Source organism: Schistocerca serialis, chromosome 3, assembly GCF_023864345.2.
Source record: "Schistocerca serialis cubense isolate TAMUIC-IGC-003099 chromosome 3, iqSchSeri2.2, whole genome shotgun sequence".
Lineage (NCBI taxonomy): Eukaryota > Metazoa > Arthropoda > Insecta > Orthoptera > Acrididae > Schistocerca > Schistocerca serialis.
The window spans coordinates 592,480,719-592,497,061 of record NC_064640.1 but is presented as its reverse complement, the minus strand read 5'-3'; the positions used below and the strand labels follow the sequence as shown (position 1 = coordinate 592,497,061).

The following is a 16,343-nucleotide window of genomic DNA, read 5'->3' as shown; positions in this document are numbered from 1 at the left end:
GAAATGATCATTCTAATAAAATAAGAGGCATCGGAGTTCGCACGGAAAGATTTAACTATCTCATATCCCTTCGCTCTGTTCCATAGTGGAACGGCAGGGAAACAGAGTAAAACCGATTCGATGAACCCTCTGTCAGGCACTTAAATGTGAGTTGCATAACAGTGATGTAGATGTAAATATAGATGTACTGACATTTGGTTCGATGTTGGACGCCTTCTCCTTCGATGAATCGCCCGAGAGCTGCGGTAATGAACTATTAATATTACACCCCATCGGCCTCAACTGTAACACAATGAGGAGCGTTCCTCTAGCTATAACTGCGGCGGAAACAAATTTATCGTAAAAACAGAAGCGTCGGCGACCTATAATAGTGAGTTAGATAATGGCAGGCAGCTCTGCAGGGAGTCCCTGGTTAATAGCTGCAGCCAGCCGGCAGCGCACGCCCCGCGCCAGACTCCTGCGGAAATTAAGTTTTTCCTCCGTGCTGCCGTCGCTGCCGCCGCCGCCGCCGCCGCCGCCGCAGCCGCTGCCGCTGCCGTTGCTCTTCCAGACTGACATCTCTGTTTATTTCGTTCTTATTGTCTTCCTCCTTTTGCACGCGGAAATCCACCGCGACACTGCCGTGCTCGTTTGTGAGGGCCTGTGTAGCATCGAGCTCGCAAATGATTCGAACGTCGAGGCTATTCATTGCGAGTCCAACTGGGTCACACCGTGTACGTCGCTACCTCATGATGCGAATGTTAAGTATCCAGAACGAATTGTTCGATCTGCGACACAGTGGTCGCACTAAACGTAAAAGCTTCCTAACAGATTCAGAATATGCGCCCGACAAAGACTCGAACTCAGAAAGGTACACAGGAGAGATGCAGTAAAATTTGAAGCTATCAGAGGGGTATGATAAATCTACATCCACATTTACTTCTGTGCTCCACCAGATGTCTAGCTGAGTGGATATAGTGTACTGGTCTCCACTCCTATTCGAGTCACGACAATAAAGACTGCAGATACCAATTTCTCTAATTTTAGTGCCGCTGTCATTGTGCGATATGTAAGTTTCTCCTTGAAACATGGGCTATCGGAACTTTGTAAGCACTGGCGGATTCTATATTTATAAAGTTATGAAAAGCATTCGACACGGTACTCCACAGCAGACTGTTAACGAAGGTACGTGCATATGGAATAGGCTCCCAGATACGTGATTGGTTCGAAGACTTCTTACGTAACAAAATCCTGTATGTTGTTCTCGACGGCGAGTGTCCGTGGGAGACAGGGAAGTGTGACAGGACCGTTGCTATTTTCTTTATACATAAATGATCTGGCAGACAGTGTGGACAGTAATCTGCGGCTGTTCGCTGATGATGCTGTGGTGTACAGGAAGGTGTCGACGATAACTGACTGCAGGTTGATACAAGATGACCTAGACAAAATTTCTAGGTGGTGTGATAAATGACAGCTCGTTCTTAATGTAGAAAAATATAAGTTAATGCCGATGAGTAGCAAAAACAAACGCGTAATGTTCGGATACAGCATTAGTAGTGTCCTGCTTGACGCAACCACCTCGTTCAAATATCAGGGCGTAACGTTGCAACGTGATGTGAAGTCCCATAGTGCTCAGAGCCATTTGAACCATTTGAAGGCGAATGGTCGATTTTGGTTAGTTGGGAGAATTTTAGGAAATTGTGTTTCATGTCTAAAGGAGCTCGCATATAGAACGTTAGTGCGACCTATTCTTGAGTATTGCTTGAGAGTTTGGGATCTGCACCAGGTCTGATTGAAAGAAGACATGGAAGTAATTCAGAGGTGAGGTTCTGGATAACATACGAGATATTAGGGATCATACGGAGGAATACACATAGCCGTTTTTCCCTCGCTCTATTTACGAGGGAACAGAAAACAAAACGACTAGTTGTGGTGAAAGGTACCCTCCGCCACACACCGTACGGTGGCTTGCAGAGTATGTATTTAGATGTAGATGTAAACGTAGATTTTAATAGATTGTGTATAATGCCTATGTAACTGCTTCTCGTAGTCGACGTGTCTGTTATTCATTCCGTAGTAGTACGCAGTAATGCCTCGCAAGCAATTTGTGCTAATAAATGTTTTGTTAAAACCAAGAAACTTTTCAAACTGATTATCAAGTTTCATATTACGTCTATTCTCATTTTGTATATTTGTCACGTTACCATTTTTGGGAGCGAAGTAAGATTCAAAGCTGAGAGTGAAGCGTCCTGTCGCCGATGAGCTCATTCGAGAGAGAGGACAAGGATGGTAGTATGCGTTGAAACCGAACTGTGGAAGCCACAAAATACCGAAATTATGATAACCGTACTGAGATTTGAATCGTGTCCCCTCCTAGTCAGATAACCTTGTCAGCAAGGAACATGGCAGCTTCGGTGAGATGCGTAGCACAGAAACAAACTGTGCTATCAACGAGCACTGAGATTATTAACAGTATTTCACTTTTAAAGAGAATGATTCTTGACTCTGAAAACTCTTCAGGTCATTTTTGGACACCAGGTGTTTTACGTTACGGATGATTTTTGTATCAATATATCCGTGTCTCTCGGGGTACCATTTAACACATGAATTATCCGTGCAAGAGCACTAACACCAATACAGTAAATATATAATGTAAAATTCAACGGTTACTCTCGCGAAGCATTTTCGAAAGTATACTTTTAAGAAGATGCGAATAAATGATTTTGAAACGGAATGACTGTATTAATGTTTGTGTTACCTATCAAAAACCGACATGAAAAGAAAGCTTTTCACTGATATATTTATATAAAGTTAAATTTAGCCTACTCAGCCATATAGCCAATTAGTTTTTGTTGAATATCAGCATTTTAGACGAATCACTACGCATCCTACTGATTTTCCTCAATTAGTTATGTCTCTCAGACGCGCGAATCCAATTCGCATGTATACATGTTTCTGTTATTCACTTATTATCTACAGAATGAACCAGTAAGCCTTCGATAAAGTTCCAAATGTGATGATACGGACAAAAAGAAAAAAAAAAATTTTTATTTAGCACAAGCTCGCTTAAAAATCAAGAGAACTCGGTAAAGAACCACATGTTCTGTTTGTAGATTTCAAGAAGACCTATGACCGCATACACCACAAAAGCCTGTTCCATTGTCTCAAAGCATTCGGGATGCCACAGAAGATCATCGACCCGATAAAGATCTGTCTCAGTGAGACACGAGGTAAGGTAAAGCTGGAAAACAGACTAAGACATGACTATAAAATTGTGATAGGTCTCAGGCCACGAGATGGCTTGTCTCGTACCCTGTTCAGTTTTGTCCTTGAGAAAATCATACGTGACACTTTCAAAAATAACGTCGAAGGGATCCAAGTCGAAGGGATATCTAGTACACGCAGATGATATCTGCTTAATCGGCACCTCTGAAGACGAATTGAAAGAAATGACCAGGGCACTTGAGATGGCTACCAGCAAATGTGTGCTACTCATGAACAAAGCCAAGACGGATTACCATGTTATCACTCGTCGACAGGCTCAGGATACCGAACATCTACAGTCACTGTGGTGGGAGGCCGTTGCTACAAGAAAGTTCGGGGATTTAAATACTTGGGAGCACTTTTCACGAACAAATAGTTATACGAAATAGAGATACCGACAGCGAACTGACCCTTCTACAGCCTAACACAACTTCTTCGGTCCAACTCCTTCTCATGACAGTTCAAGATTCGGCTGTATAAAACCCTGATTCAGTTCGTGGTACTATGTGGCTGTGAGACGTGGGCCGGCCGCGGTGGTCTCGCGGTTCTAGGCGCTCAGTCCGGAACCGCACGACTGCTACGGTCGCAGGTTCGAATCATGCCTCGGGCATGGATGTGTGTGATGTCCTTAGGTTAGTTAGGTTTAAGTAGTTCTAGGTTCTAGGGGACTGATGACCACAGATGTTAAGTCCCATAGTGCTCAGAGCCATTTGAACCATTTTTTTGTGAGACGTGGAGTGTCCGAAAGCTTGACTTTCACAACCTCGTATTCGAGAGAAAAGTGCAGCGGAAGACCTTAGGTCCACTCACGTACGCGAACACCGGCGAATCGAGAATCAGACACAACCATAAGCTAGCCAAATTGTACCGAGATACCAGTATAGCAGGAATCATAAGATACAAGCGACTACAATCGGCTTGACATGTGGTTCGTATGGAAGACGACAGGTGGCCACGCAAGCTCCATGATTTTATCCCTATGGGTAGGAGACCACCGGAAAGACAAAAGAAGAAGTGGAGGGATGGGCTCCATGAAGACCTTCAACAGTCAGTGCTAGATGTGGACGGATGGCGGATGGCAGCATTGGATAGAAGTAACTAGAGAAAGAGACTCTTAGCACGGTGCGGTCTGCTGGGCCTGTTCACATAGAAGTAAACGTTAAATATGGGATGTAAATTGCATACCAAAAGGACTGTAAGCACTTGGTCACCTTTGCTACTGTGAAACAAATCTCGTCTACATAAACATCTTTACTTTCCACATTTTGAGGTATGGTAGTATGGATCAAAACAAGAAACAAAATCCAGTAAACATGGGCTCTAAAGTGCATAGTTAAGAACAATGAGCACTTGTTCATCTTCGCTGCTGTGAAACATCACTTTTATAGAACAAGTGCTCATAGCTCTTAAGGTATGCATTTTTGAGCCTATGTTTACTGGATTTTGTTTCTTGTTTTGGCCTGTACTACCTTCTCCTACAATGTGAAAACAAAAGAGCTTTCAATACAAAATATCTGTTCACAGCACCGAAGACGAACAAATGCTCATAGCTCTTTAGGTACTCATTTTACAACCCATGGTTACTAGGCATTTTTCTTGTTTTGTTCTGCACTACCACCTCTGTCGGTGGAGTTCTGGTACACCCACTGTACACCCACAAAACGGCACATTTAAAATTCACGCTGAAACCGGATACGGGACCTGAAGTGTAGAGTCTGACATATGAAGCAGCAGCGCTTCTCAAACAAGTAACGGTACACCTTGTGTGAAGTTCGAACGATATACTTTAACGACAGGTGCAAATACCAACCAACCAACTTTACAGATTGACTGGGTATGCGTTTTTATTTCCGTGATTCGAATATCGAGTCAAATTTTCAAAGAACCTGGCAGTATGACCCCACTTATCAGTATGACGCTGCATTACTTCTAGGCTGAATGGATACACTGATTCGGTAGGGAAAGGTTTCATAAGGCCCTTGTATCCTCTCCTGAGGCAAGCTGGCACACAGTTGTTGCAAATTGTCCTTGATATCCTGGATACTGTCACTGGGTGGGATTTGATATCAGAGCTGGTTGCACACGAGCTCAAAAAAAAAAAAAAAAAAAAAAAAAAGGCTCTGAGCACTATGGGACTTAACTGCTGTGGTCATCAGTCCCCTAGAACTTAGAACTATTTAAACCTAGCTAATCTAAGGACATCACAAACATCCATGCCCGAGGCAGGATTCGAACCTGCGACCGTAGCGGTTGCGCGGTTCCAGGCTGTATTGCCTAGAACCGCTCGGCCACTTCGGCCGGCGCACACGTGCTCAAATCGGTGAAAAATCTGAAACTGTTGTTGACCATAAAGCTACGTCAACATCACGCAAACAGTTCACAGAGACACATGTGCCATCTGTGGAGGGGCATTGTTCTGTTGAAAAATGTCACCACAATACTGTGGTAACACATGAAGACTCTGGATGTCCATGACGTGTAGTTGTGCCGTCATAGGTCCCTCAGTCACTATCAACCCTCACCATGATGGTAAAGGTAACACAGCTGTGACTTTTCCGATCTTTGGCAGAACGGGATCGCTCCTCATCTCTTCGCCGTACTAACCAACGATGGTCATCCGCCGTATTGCAGAAACCTGATTTGTCTCTGAACACAGTCCATGCTTCGCCTTCACGGCACCGCTCCGAACGCAGTCGTTTGTGTTGTGGTGTTAAAGGCAAGCTACGCGTGGGAGGGTAAATCCCTTGTCCACCTACTACTATTCTCCGATCATTTGTAGAGGATAATAGAGACTGTTGCAGGGAATTCATAACTTGTTCTTGGATGGCAGGCACAAATGTGAAGTGGTTGCGATACGCTTGATACACAATACGGCGGTCCTCTCTTGTGGTGGTCAGGCGTGGTCGACGGGAATCTTGCAGACGAGTATGCTTGCCCTTACGTTCCCACGCGGCCCAGGATAAGGCCACTGTTACATCAGACTGCTCCACAAATCTGAGTTCTGCCCGAGCCGACTAGCCGGTCAAATGAAGATCCACAATAAAGCACCTTTCAAATTCTGTCAGGTGCTGATATACTGTCTCAAACGAGTACGTGTCATCTCCGTGTTCTTAACAGTAATCATTCAGCATCTGACGCTGTTCGCACTTTTATATACTCTACCAGGCCTGGTAGCAATAGTAAACAGGAACATCTGTAATACAGTAATGTAGGGCAAAAGTAAGCAAGTGTGCTCGTCGACGGAAAGAAGCGTGTTGAGTAGAAACAAAGTTAGAAATTTAGGATCGCTACGAGAAAGGTAGCGTTTTGTTCACATTCTGCATGCTATGATACTTAGTGAATCCACTGTGAGAACTGTTCTTGGATATTCGGAATGAATCCGAAAAGCTGCTCAACCTTCACATAACGTAAGTGTAAATAGAGTGATCAAATTTCGCCCAGAGGCGGTGGTCAGAATGGAAGAACTGCTACGCTATTGGATTGAGCCTGCCTCTCTCGGGAGCTACTATTCAAGCTGAAGCCGAGACCGTGAATGCAGATTTAACGAAAGGAGATGACGATATATCACCTTTGGCCAGCTCAGATTGGTTTGATCGCCTCAAGCAACGTTTTCGCCTTCACAACATTAAAATGACAGTAGAGGCATCTGCAACAGACTGGAGCCGAGGAATTTAAAAGACAGGTTTAGAGAAATATTGGCAGAAGAAGGCTACACTGAGAAACAGGTTTTCGTCCTTGATGAAACGGTTTTATTTTCGAAACAAATGCGTAGCTGCTCACTGATCCCTACTGGAGGTTCAAAAGGTTCTAATGGTTCAAATGGCTCTGAGCACTATGGGACTTAACAGCAGAGGTCATCAGTCCCCTAGACTTAGAACTACTTAAATCTAACTAACCTCAGGACATCACACACATCCATGCCCGAGGCCGGATTCCAACCTGCGACCGTAGCAGGCGCGTCGTTCCGGACTGAAGCGCCTAGAACTGCTAGGCTACGGCGGCCGGCTTCTACTGGAGGAAAAACAGCACCAGCATTTAAAGCTACCAACGATCAGTGCACCCTTCTTTTCGGTGGAAACGCTTCAGGAATTGCAAATTAAAAACCCCTTATGATCCGCCACTCTCACACCCTAGGGCACTAAAGAGTTGTGATAAGAGTAGACTGGGAATTCACTGGAGACTGAATAAGAAGGTTGGAGATTTATCCTGCTTCCAGTGACTATTTTTTAATTAACTAAATAGATAACCGAAGGCCTACGGTGAGAAAGAAAAGAAAATCTCTTTCAAGATTCTTCTCCTCCTTGACAATGTTCCCATCCGCCCACATTTTATTACTGATTCAAATGAAAACACTGAAGTTCTATTTCGTCCACTTTTCATTATTGGTTCAAATGAAACACTGAGTTTCTGTTTCCGCCACCGAACACTACATCCTTCCTTCAATCCGTGGAACTTTATTTCTACACTAAAGGCATATTATCCGCATAAAGTTTTCTCCAACCTCATAGAAGAATGTGATTCAAGTGACGAACTTACCATCAAGATTTCTGGCGACAGTTTAATATTAAGGTGGCGATTGATGTTATTACAGACCCGTGGACTGGCATCACTGCAAAATTTATAAATGCTGTATGGAGGAAACTTTGCTCCGACACTGTGGTAGTGCTAGAAGAGAGGAACTGCGGACATAGCACGGGAGATTGGAAACACTGATCTCGATGAAGAGAATGTGTGTGACCTCCTAAACTCTCATTCTGAGGAACTGAGCTACGATGACTTGACTGTTTTCAGTGAAAATAATAATAAAGAAAAAAAAAACAGAAGTCGGGGAAGTTCAGCCTGTTAGAAATCTGACAAAGAAGAAAATGGGCAAGTCTTTCTGAGTGATTGACGCTGCAGTAACTGTTTTTGAGGAACGTGATCATGATGAAGTAACGACTGCAATAGCGAAGAGAGAAGTTGTACTTTCTGTTAAGTTTTACAGACAGCTGTATGATCAACCGGCAAAGAAGATTACACAGCTGACAATTAAACATTTCTCTGCAAAACAATGCGAGACTTCAAATGAATGTCAAGCGCCTGGTGAGAACACTTCTGGTACAAAAGGATTTGAATGTAAGAAAATCAGTCACAGAAATTAAACTTACTATAGCACCATCAAATTCTTCCGATGTGGATGATCCAGATGCCATTTAGGATGCATATTTAATGACAATGATGTTAGTGTACTATTGTGTGCTTCAGTGTTAAATTTTAAGTGCATAAATTTGGCATTAAAACGAGTTTCAGAAAGTTGATGTTGATTATTTTGTGTAATACCACTTAGAAACTCTGCTACTTTAGACTCATTATGTGAGTAAACGAGAATCTAACACCATATTTTACGTAGGCCCACATAATGTCACCCGTTTTACGGGAATTCGGTATGCGCGACGATTCCTCGGAACGTAACTACCGCGTATAACGAGATTTATCAGTACATTATCACGTCCACTCCTAACCGTGATGCAACTTCGCGCTTTCCACATTAACAAATCAATGCCGGCTTTGAAATAAATGACATGTGGCAGGAAAAATACGAGGCCCCAGATAGAATGCCGAACATTTGGCTGGGTGGGAATTTACCCACATAGCCACCTAAACACACCAGGAATAAAGTATAACCTTTCAGATCTTAAAAATTCAGCTATAACTGGCTGGAATCCTTGATAATGACTAGCGGTTTCAGGATTAATTAAAGTTAGCACTCTCCGGGAAAGAGACAACCTAGATCTGCAACCATTAGATACAGTTTTTAATATTTACATTTTCTCCGATCTACGTCCAGCTTGTTTCAGATGTTATTCTTTTCAGTCGACTGGGGAAAACAAGAAAGATTGATGTTTACCTTCAGATCGACGAAGAGAAACAATAGGCACAAGTTCGAATAGGACATGGATGTGGAAGGAAATTGGCAGCGTTGTTTTCAAGGAAATCATCCTGTCACCACCGTTAATTGTCTTTCAAGGACATTCCTTAATGCCAACAAGGGTATTTGAATCCCTCCTCTTCAAAGTGCGAGTCCAGTGATTTAACTAGTTCGCAAAACTTCTGCTTCCCATGCCCGGGTTCCCGGGTTCGATTCCCGGCGGGGTCAGCGATTTTCTCTGCCTCGTGATGACTGGGTGTTGTGTGCTGTCCTTAGGTTAGTTAGGTTTAAGTAGTTCTGAGTTCTAGGGGACTGATGACCACAGATGTTAAGTCCCATAGTGCTCAGAGCCATTTGAACCATTTGAAAACTTCTGCTTGCAAAACTTCGATGCCTACTTCAGTTACATTTTGTTACCAGTATTATAACTCTGTCACGACATCGCAAATGCAAGTGCCCGTTTGTAATTATTACATTATTTCGCGTAGTATAAACTCTTTTTCTGGGATGTGTGCCAGTTACGTTAGGTGGTTAAATGGCGACTCTGATGAGACATTTTAAAACAATTTAATTTCATTATGAGGTTCTTCGTATCGTATAATTTATACTCTATAAGAGAAAACTACATCTTTCTGTTGTGCATGACTTCGTGCCCAATGGTAAGGTTCAAATGGCTCTGAACACTATGGGACTCAACATCTGAGGTCATCGGTCTCCTAGAACTTAGAACTACTTAAACCTAACTAACCTAAGGACATAACACACATCCATGCCCGAGGCAGGATTCGAACCTGCGACCGTAGCGGTCACGCGGTTCCATACTGAAGCTCCTAGAGCCACTAGGCGACAACGGCCGGCTACAATGGTAAGGAGAGGTCGGCTACAGACTGGTGTGGCAACAGTCGTCTTAGAAAAGCTGGATGGAGCAGAAATGATTGGCGGACAGGTTAATACAACAATTTCTCCAAGTGTACAAAGACTCGATACGAATAATGCGACAAGAAATAGAGTTCAGCTATCGCTGTACCAAGGGAGAAGCACGAACTAAGGTGTCGAAGAATAGTGGCTCCAAGCGCGAGTGGGGTTAAGGGGCCGTCGCAGGCCGTCCCATAACGCGGCGGCAGAGGGCGCTCGTGGTCTTGAGACGGTGGAGGTGTGGCTTAGCGACCGTGCTTCATTGGTTCTGCCAGATACTGCGCGGCCGCTACCGGCTTCAGTCAGAAACTTGCAACTCCGTTGCTATGACGCCCGCGGAGTGGTTCTGATGCGTGATACACTTGCATACTGCGCATTTTGTGAAATGAAAACCTCACAGCAGCATGTAAGATCCTCTCTTTGGAACCAAAACCGGTTTCGTAGCTTCAAGCCGCAGATTCAAGAGGGTATCTAAATACAAATGGGAAATATCTGTTGAAAAACAGAATGTCCCCTCAATCAGTAATAACAGCAATAACTACACGATAGAAGACCCGAATGTGGGAATAGATAGAAGACCCAAAATTCATTATTCGGATGATAATACTCCGTCAAGTGAGCGTACAGTCGAACTGTAAATCGGCTGAATGGTGCCATCAGCATCCTCCAAAAACTGAGCTGGAACTGACAACATAATCAGACTGAATGCAAAAACGATGGGCTATACCCTAAAAAACCGCACCCTCTGTGTTGATGGAACTTACCAAAATTCAAGAATGAGACCGCATCGCACTTTAAGAGCTCGAGCAATAACATGTTAGTACTGAACTTGCAGGAACGATCCAGAAGCTGTCAATGTGGCGCATACGCGCTGGACAGGCCCACGCCGCGCCACCGCAGTTACGCCGTGGGCACATGGACGGTGCTTTCGAACGTCAACGCTGAGCGTGTCAACGTGCTGCTGAATGTTCAGAAACGATGTGACTTGTGCATACGGTAGGTGTCGTGATGACTGGGTGTTGTGTGATGTCCTTAGATTGGTTAGGTTTAAGTAGTTCTAAGTTCTAGGGGACTGATGACCATAGCTGTTAAGTCCTATAGTGCTCAGAGCCAGCCATACGGTAGGTGTGATGATGTTTGGTTTACGTCGCGCTCAACTGCGCGGTCATCAGCGCTCGTAAAAAGCCCCGTCCCAATTCTTTCCCAGTACATTTTTTTTACACAGTCCAAAGTAGCCACTGTCGCGAATGATGATGATGACGAGGTCAACACAAACACCCAGTCTCCGGCCAGAGAAAATACCCAACCCGGGAGGGATTCGAACCCACGAGCCCGTGATGCAGAGGCAGCTACGCCAGCCACTAGACCACGAGCTGCGGACGCCGGGAAATGTGCCTGAAAGTGATATACGCGATCGCAGTGCGTTTCAACGGCAGTTGCCTGCTGTAACTGGCTCGCAAATCACCCTGTTTACGAAACTGACGGGCATAAAACTCCTGCGTTAGCTGTATTAAAACTCACATTTCCTCCCTTATCCATTAGCCAGTCAGGTTATTCTGACTGTAGTACACATAAACAAAAATTTCCATATGGATGAACATGGCATACGGCCAAAAGGAATGTACCATGGCCAGTCAAGAAGGACATCACCTTATAAAAGTTCCATTACAAATACTGCGATGCGAAGATAAAAAATATATAATCATTCTCACATTTTAGTAAGACGCTAAGGTCATTCTTAGTTGATCACTATTCCTATTCAGTAGCAGAATTCTTGTAAGAAGCGAAATACAAAACTTGAAACAAGAAAGTGCCAATATATTATTGCACCTAGTGCAAGCTGTCTTGTAGATAAAGGCAACCGCAGAAACTCACTCTTCAGAAACAGCACACTTACATTTACATAACACGGAATATTATGGAATATTCTTCTATTAAACTAATATGAAAGTATCAGATTATTTTAGAAAATGAAAAGGTTAGTAAAAGAAAGAAATTCGGATCTAGCGGGACGCGAACAAGCAACACATAATGAGTCGGATTGCTCATCTATACCTCTACTCACTGCGCTAAACTGACAAAAAAAGATTTTATCTATACTTTGCATCTTAACTTGTCCTGAAAGCTTTAATCGGAGATATGTTATTAATTGACATTTAATTATAACTAATTGTAACAAGAATTATAATTTTTATGAATCCTCAATACTCTGTTGCCTTGAAACAACATACTTTCATAATACTAAGTTACAACAATTTAACCACCAATATGTCTCTTCTCGTCATTTAATTGTAACAAATCCTACAATTAACGACTGTTTCTAGAGAGATCCACACCTTGGGTGCTTGTAAACGGCACACACACACACATATATATATATTCGATTTCAATTAAAGCCATATATATATAATCCCGTTTCTAAGCACCAGCAAAGTGCGGAATTCAGTCGAAAGGCCACCTGTATCAGATGATGCCAGCCCTCTTCAGTACAGTCTCGAGACGAAATTTTGGATTTCAGTTGAATAGAGTGGTCATTGATAGTGACCGGGCCAAATATTTCACGAAATAAGAATCAAACGAAAAAACTACAAAGAACGAGACTCGTCTAGCTTGAAGGGGGAAACCAGATGGCGCTATGGTTGGCCCGTTAGATGCGCTGCCATAGGTCAAACTGATATCAACTGCGCTTTTTTAAATAGGAACCCCTATTTTTTATTTTATATTCGTGTAGTACGTAAAGAAATATGAATGTTTTAGTTGGACCACTTTTTTCGCTCTGTGATAGATGGTGCTGTATCGTCACAAACGCCATTCCGCCAGTGCGGACGGTATTTGCTTCGTGATACATTACCCGTGTTAAAATGGTCCGTTTACCAATTGCGGAAAAACTCGATATCGTGTTGATGTACGGCTATTGTGATCAAAATGCCCAACGGGCGTGTACCATGTATGTTGCTCGGTATCCTAGACGACATCATCTAAGTGTCTGGACCGTTCGCCGGATAGTTCGGTAATTTAAGGAAAAAGGAAGTATTCAACCACATGTGAAACGTCAGCCACGACCTGCAACAAATGATGATGCCCAACTAGGTGTTTTAGCTGCTGTCGCCGGCCAGAGTGGCCGAGTGGTTAAAGGCACTACAGTCCTTAGGTTGGTTAGGTTTAAGTAGTTCTAATTTCTAGTGGACTTATGAACACAGCAGTTGAGTCCCATAGCGCTCAGAGCCATTTGAACCATTTTTTTTAGCTGCTGTCGCGGCTAATCCGCACATCAGTAGCAGACAAATTGCGCGAGAATCGGGAATCTGAAAAACGTCGGTGTTGAGAATGTTACATCAACATCGATTGTACCCGTACCATATTTCTATGCACCAGGAACTGCATGGCGACGACTTTGAGCATCGTGTACAGTTCTGCCACTGGGCACAAGAGAAATTACAAGACGATGACAGATTTTTTTTTCGCGTTCTATTTAGCGACGAAGCGTCATTCACCAACAGCGGTAACGTAAACCGGCATAATATGCATTATTGGGCAACGGAAAATCCACGATGGCTGCGGTAAGTGGAACATCAGCGATCTTGGCGGGTTAATGTATGGTGGGGCATTATGGGAGGAAGAATAATTGGAGCCCATTTTATCGATGGCAATCTAAATGGTGGATTTCCTACGTAATGTTCCACCGATGTTACTACAAGATGTCTCGCTGCATGACAGAATGGCGATGTACTTCCAACATGATGGATGTCCGACACATACCTCGCGTGCGGTTGAAGCGGTATTGAATAGAATATTTCATGACAGGTGGATTGGTCGTCGGAGCACCATACCATGGTCCGCACGTTCACCGGATCTGACGTTCCCGGATTTCTTTGTGTTTGGAAAGTTGAAGGATATTTGCTATCGTGATCCAACGACAACGCCTGACAACATACGTCAGCGCATTGTCAATGCACGTGCGAACATTACGGAAGGCGAACTACTCGCTGTTGAGAGGAATGTCTTTACACGTATTGCCAAATGCATTGAGGTTGACGCACATCTGTTTGAGCATTTATTGCATTAATGTGGTATTTACAGGTAATCACGCTGTAACAGCATGCATTCTCAGAAATGATAAGTTCACAAAGGTACATGTATGACATTGGAACAACCGAAATAAAATGTTCAAACGTACATACGTTCTGTATTTTAATTTAAAAAACCTACCTGTTACCAACTGTTGGTCTAAAATTGTGAACCATATGGTTTTGACTATTACAGCGCCATCTATCACAAATCGAGAAAAGTGGGACATATTTCTTTACGTATTAAACTCATGTGTAATAAAAAATGGGGGTTCCTACTTAAAAAAACGCAGTTGATATCAGTTTGACCTATGGCAGCGCCATCTATCGCGCCAACCATAGTGCAATCTGGTTTCCCCCTTCAAGCTAGACAAGTTTCGTTCTTCGTAGTTTTTTCGTTTGATGCTTATTTCATGAGATATTTAGCCCGGCCACGATTAATGGACCATCCTATATATCTATATATATACCGAGTATATACAGCCGGCCGGTGTGGCCGAGCGGTTCTAGGCACTTCAATCTGGAACCGCGCGACCAGCGACCTCTACGGTCGCAGGTTCGAATCCTGCCTCAGGCATGGATGTGTGTGATGTCCTTAGGTCAGTTAGGTTTAAGTAGTTTTAAGTTCTAGGGGACTAATGACCACAGACGTTTAGTCCCATAGTGCTCAGAGCCATTTTTTTGAGTGTTAACGTACTGTTGCAGTGCCTCGTTGACGTTGTATCGTCGTTGCCTTATGCGGTATGTTCCTGTGTATAGGTCATTGAAAGCAATCAGCATTGATCTTGCTGGGCAATTTAATAAGCAGCAGGTAATAGGCGGCCCCAGTGTTTTCCGTGGACTTATGACGCAGTTTACTTGTTTACTTGTGATGTATCAGCAGTGTTTGGAGGCAGTACATGGTTGACCCTGGTTGTTGTATGGGGTAGTCATGCAGACTAGTGTGGCCTTGAAGCTTTTCCTTATGCAAACATTTTGGCTTGGAAGACTTGAAGTATAGCGGAGAGTACAGGACTACTTGTCAAGATTCCGTATGGTACCTATGGAGATGGTCCAAGAAACGTAGTCTTTGTATTTCGTGATCTTTAAGTTATGACTGTTGTAGCCACTTCTAGAATAAATAGGCTCTATTTCAGGCTGCTTTTTTCTATTAATATAACAGCAAACTATGGTGGAAAAATGTTTGTATTTATACTTTCTATTCGCTTAGAAAACTATTTCCGGGTACTATTTCACTGAGAAATATTTTAAATTCCTTATTGAACGTCATGTGATTGCTCTTTTCCTTCTTACGCAGTATATGAAGATATGTTTGATACCATGGAACGAGTGGCCATGACTGGTTTGTGGCTAATTTTTGAGTAATAAACGGCGATGGGCGCCCTACTGCATTCGTGAAAGTCTTTCCCTGTTTCAACTACGCAGAGAATTTCACAAGTACCATAAACAGTTTTATGTGTATCGCAGTGTGTGCATTTGTCAGTCCGTGTAGGCACCTTGTGTTTGAGTATGTGTTTCAGCACGTTTTGTGCTAAAACGACAATGTTTACCTTGCGTGGTATTAATAATTTAACAGTTTTGTAGGACAGTTTTCCATCGTATGTTTTACAGGCAGTGAGCTTCTTCTTCTGCTGAAACTGACTTTTTGCAGCCTGTTCTTCCTTTCCGTATAAGACTGTCATCATACGAGAGGCCTTCGGTGAGTAATGAAACAAATTTTCTTCTCGGCCAGTTTCGGTTGACAAAACGCAGAATTTGTTGCGGGACATCGTGGAACGTGGAATATTCCCGCTTCAGCCCTACAGTTTCACGAAGTTCCGATGGTGGTGGCGCAATACGTAGTCTTCAAAGTGGCGTCTGTAGCTTAGGTACGTTCCAAGTAGAAATCTGTCATCGAGTTTCTTTCGGCAGAAAACTAGAGCATCGCAGATGTTCATAGGCGCTTGTGGAATGGCTACGCGGACGTGGTAGCGAGCAAAACCATTGTGAGTCGTTGGGTGAGGCATCTGTTATCATCGCAACAAGGTCGCGCAAACCTGTCCGATCTCCCGCGAGCCGGCCGGCAGCACACAGCTGTGACTGCTGCAGTCTTGGAACGTGCAGACATTCCCATTCGAGGTGATCGATGGATCGCAGTCGCAGTCAAACACCTCACAGCACAACTGGACGTCTCTGTCGGTAGTGCTGACACACTCGTCCATCGCTCGTGG

The 16,343-nt window shown here is 43.5% G+C and overlaps 1 protein-coding gene across 1 annotated transcript in view; it reads left to right on the top strand.

The window, feature by feature from the left end:
- Nucleotides 1-382: 382 nt before the first annotated feature.
- Nucleotides 383-16,343, top strand: part of LOC126471029 (toll-like receptor 7) — an 84,500-nt gene continuing 68,539 nt past the window's right edge. The window contains exon 1 of the mRNA XM_050099094.1: nucleotides 383-632. Within this exon, the coding sequence (XP_049955051.1) occupies nucleotides 383-632 (250 nt within the window). The remainder of the gene's footprint in view (nucleotides 633-16,343) is intronic.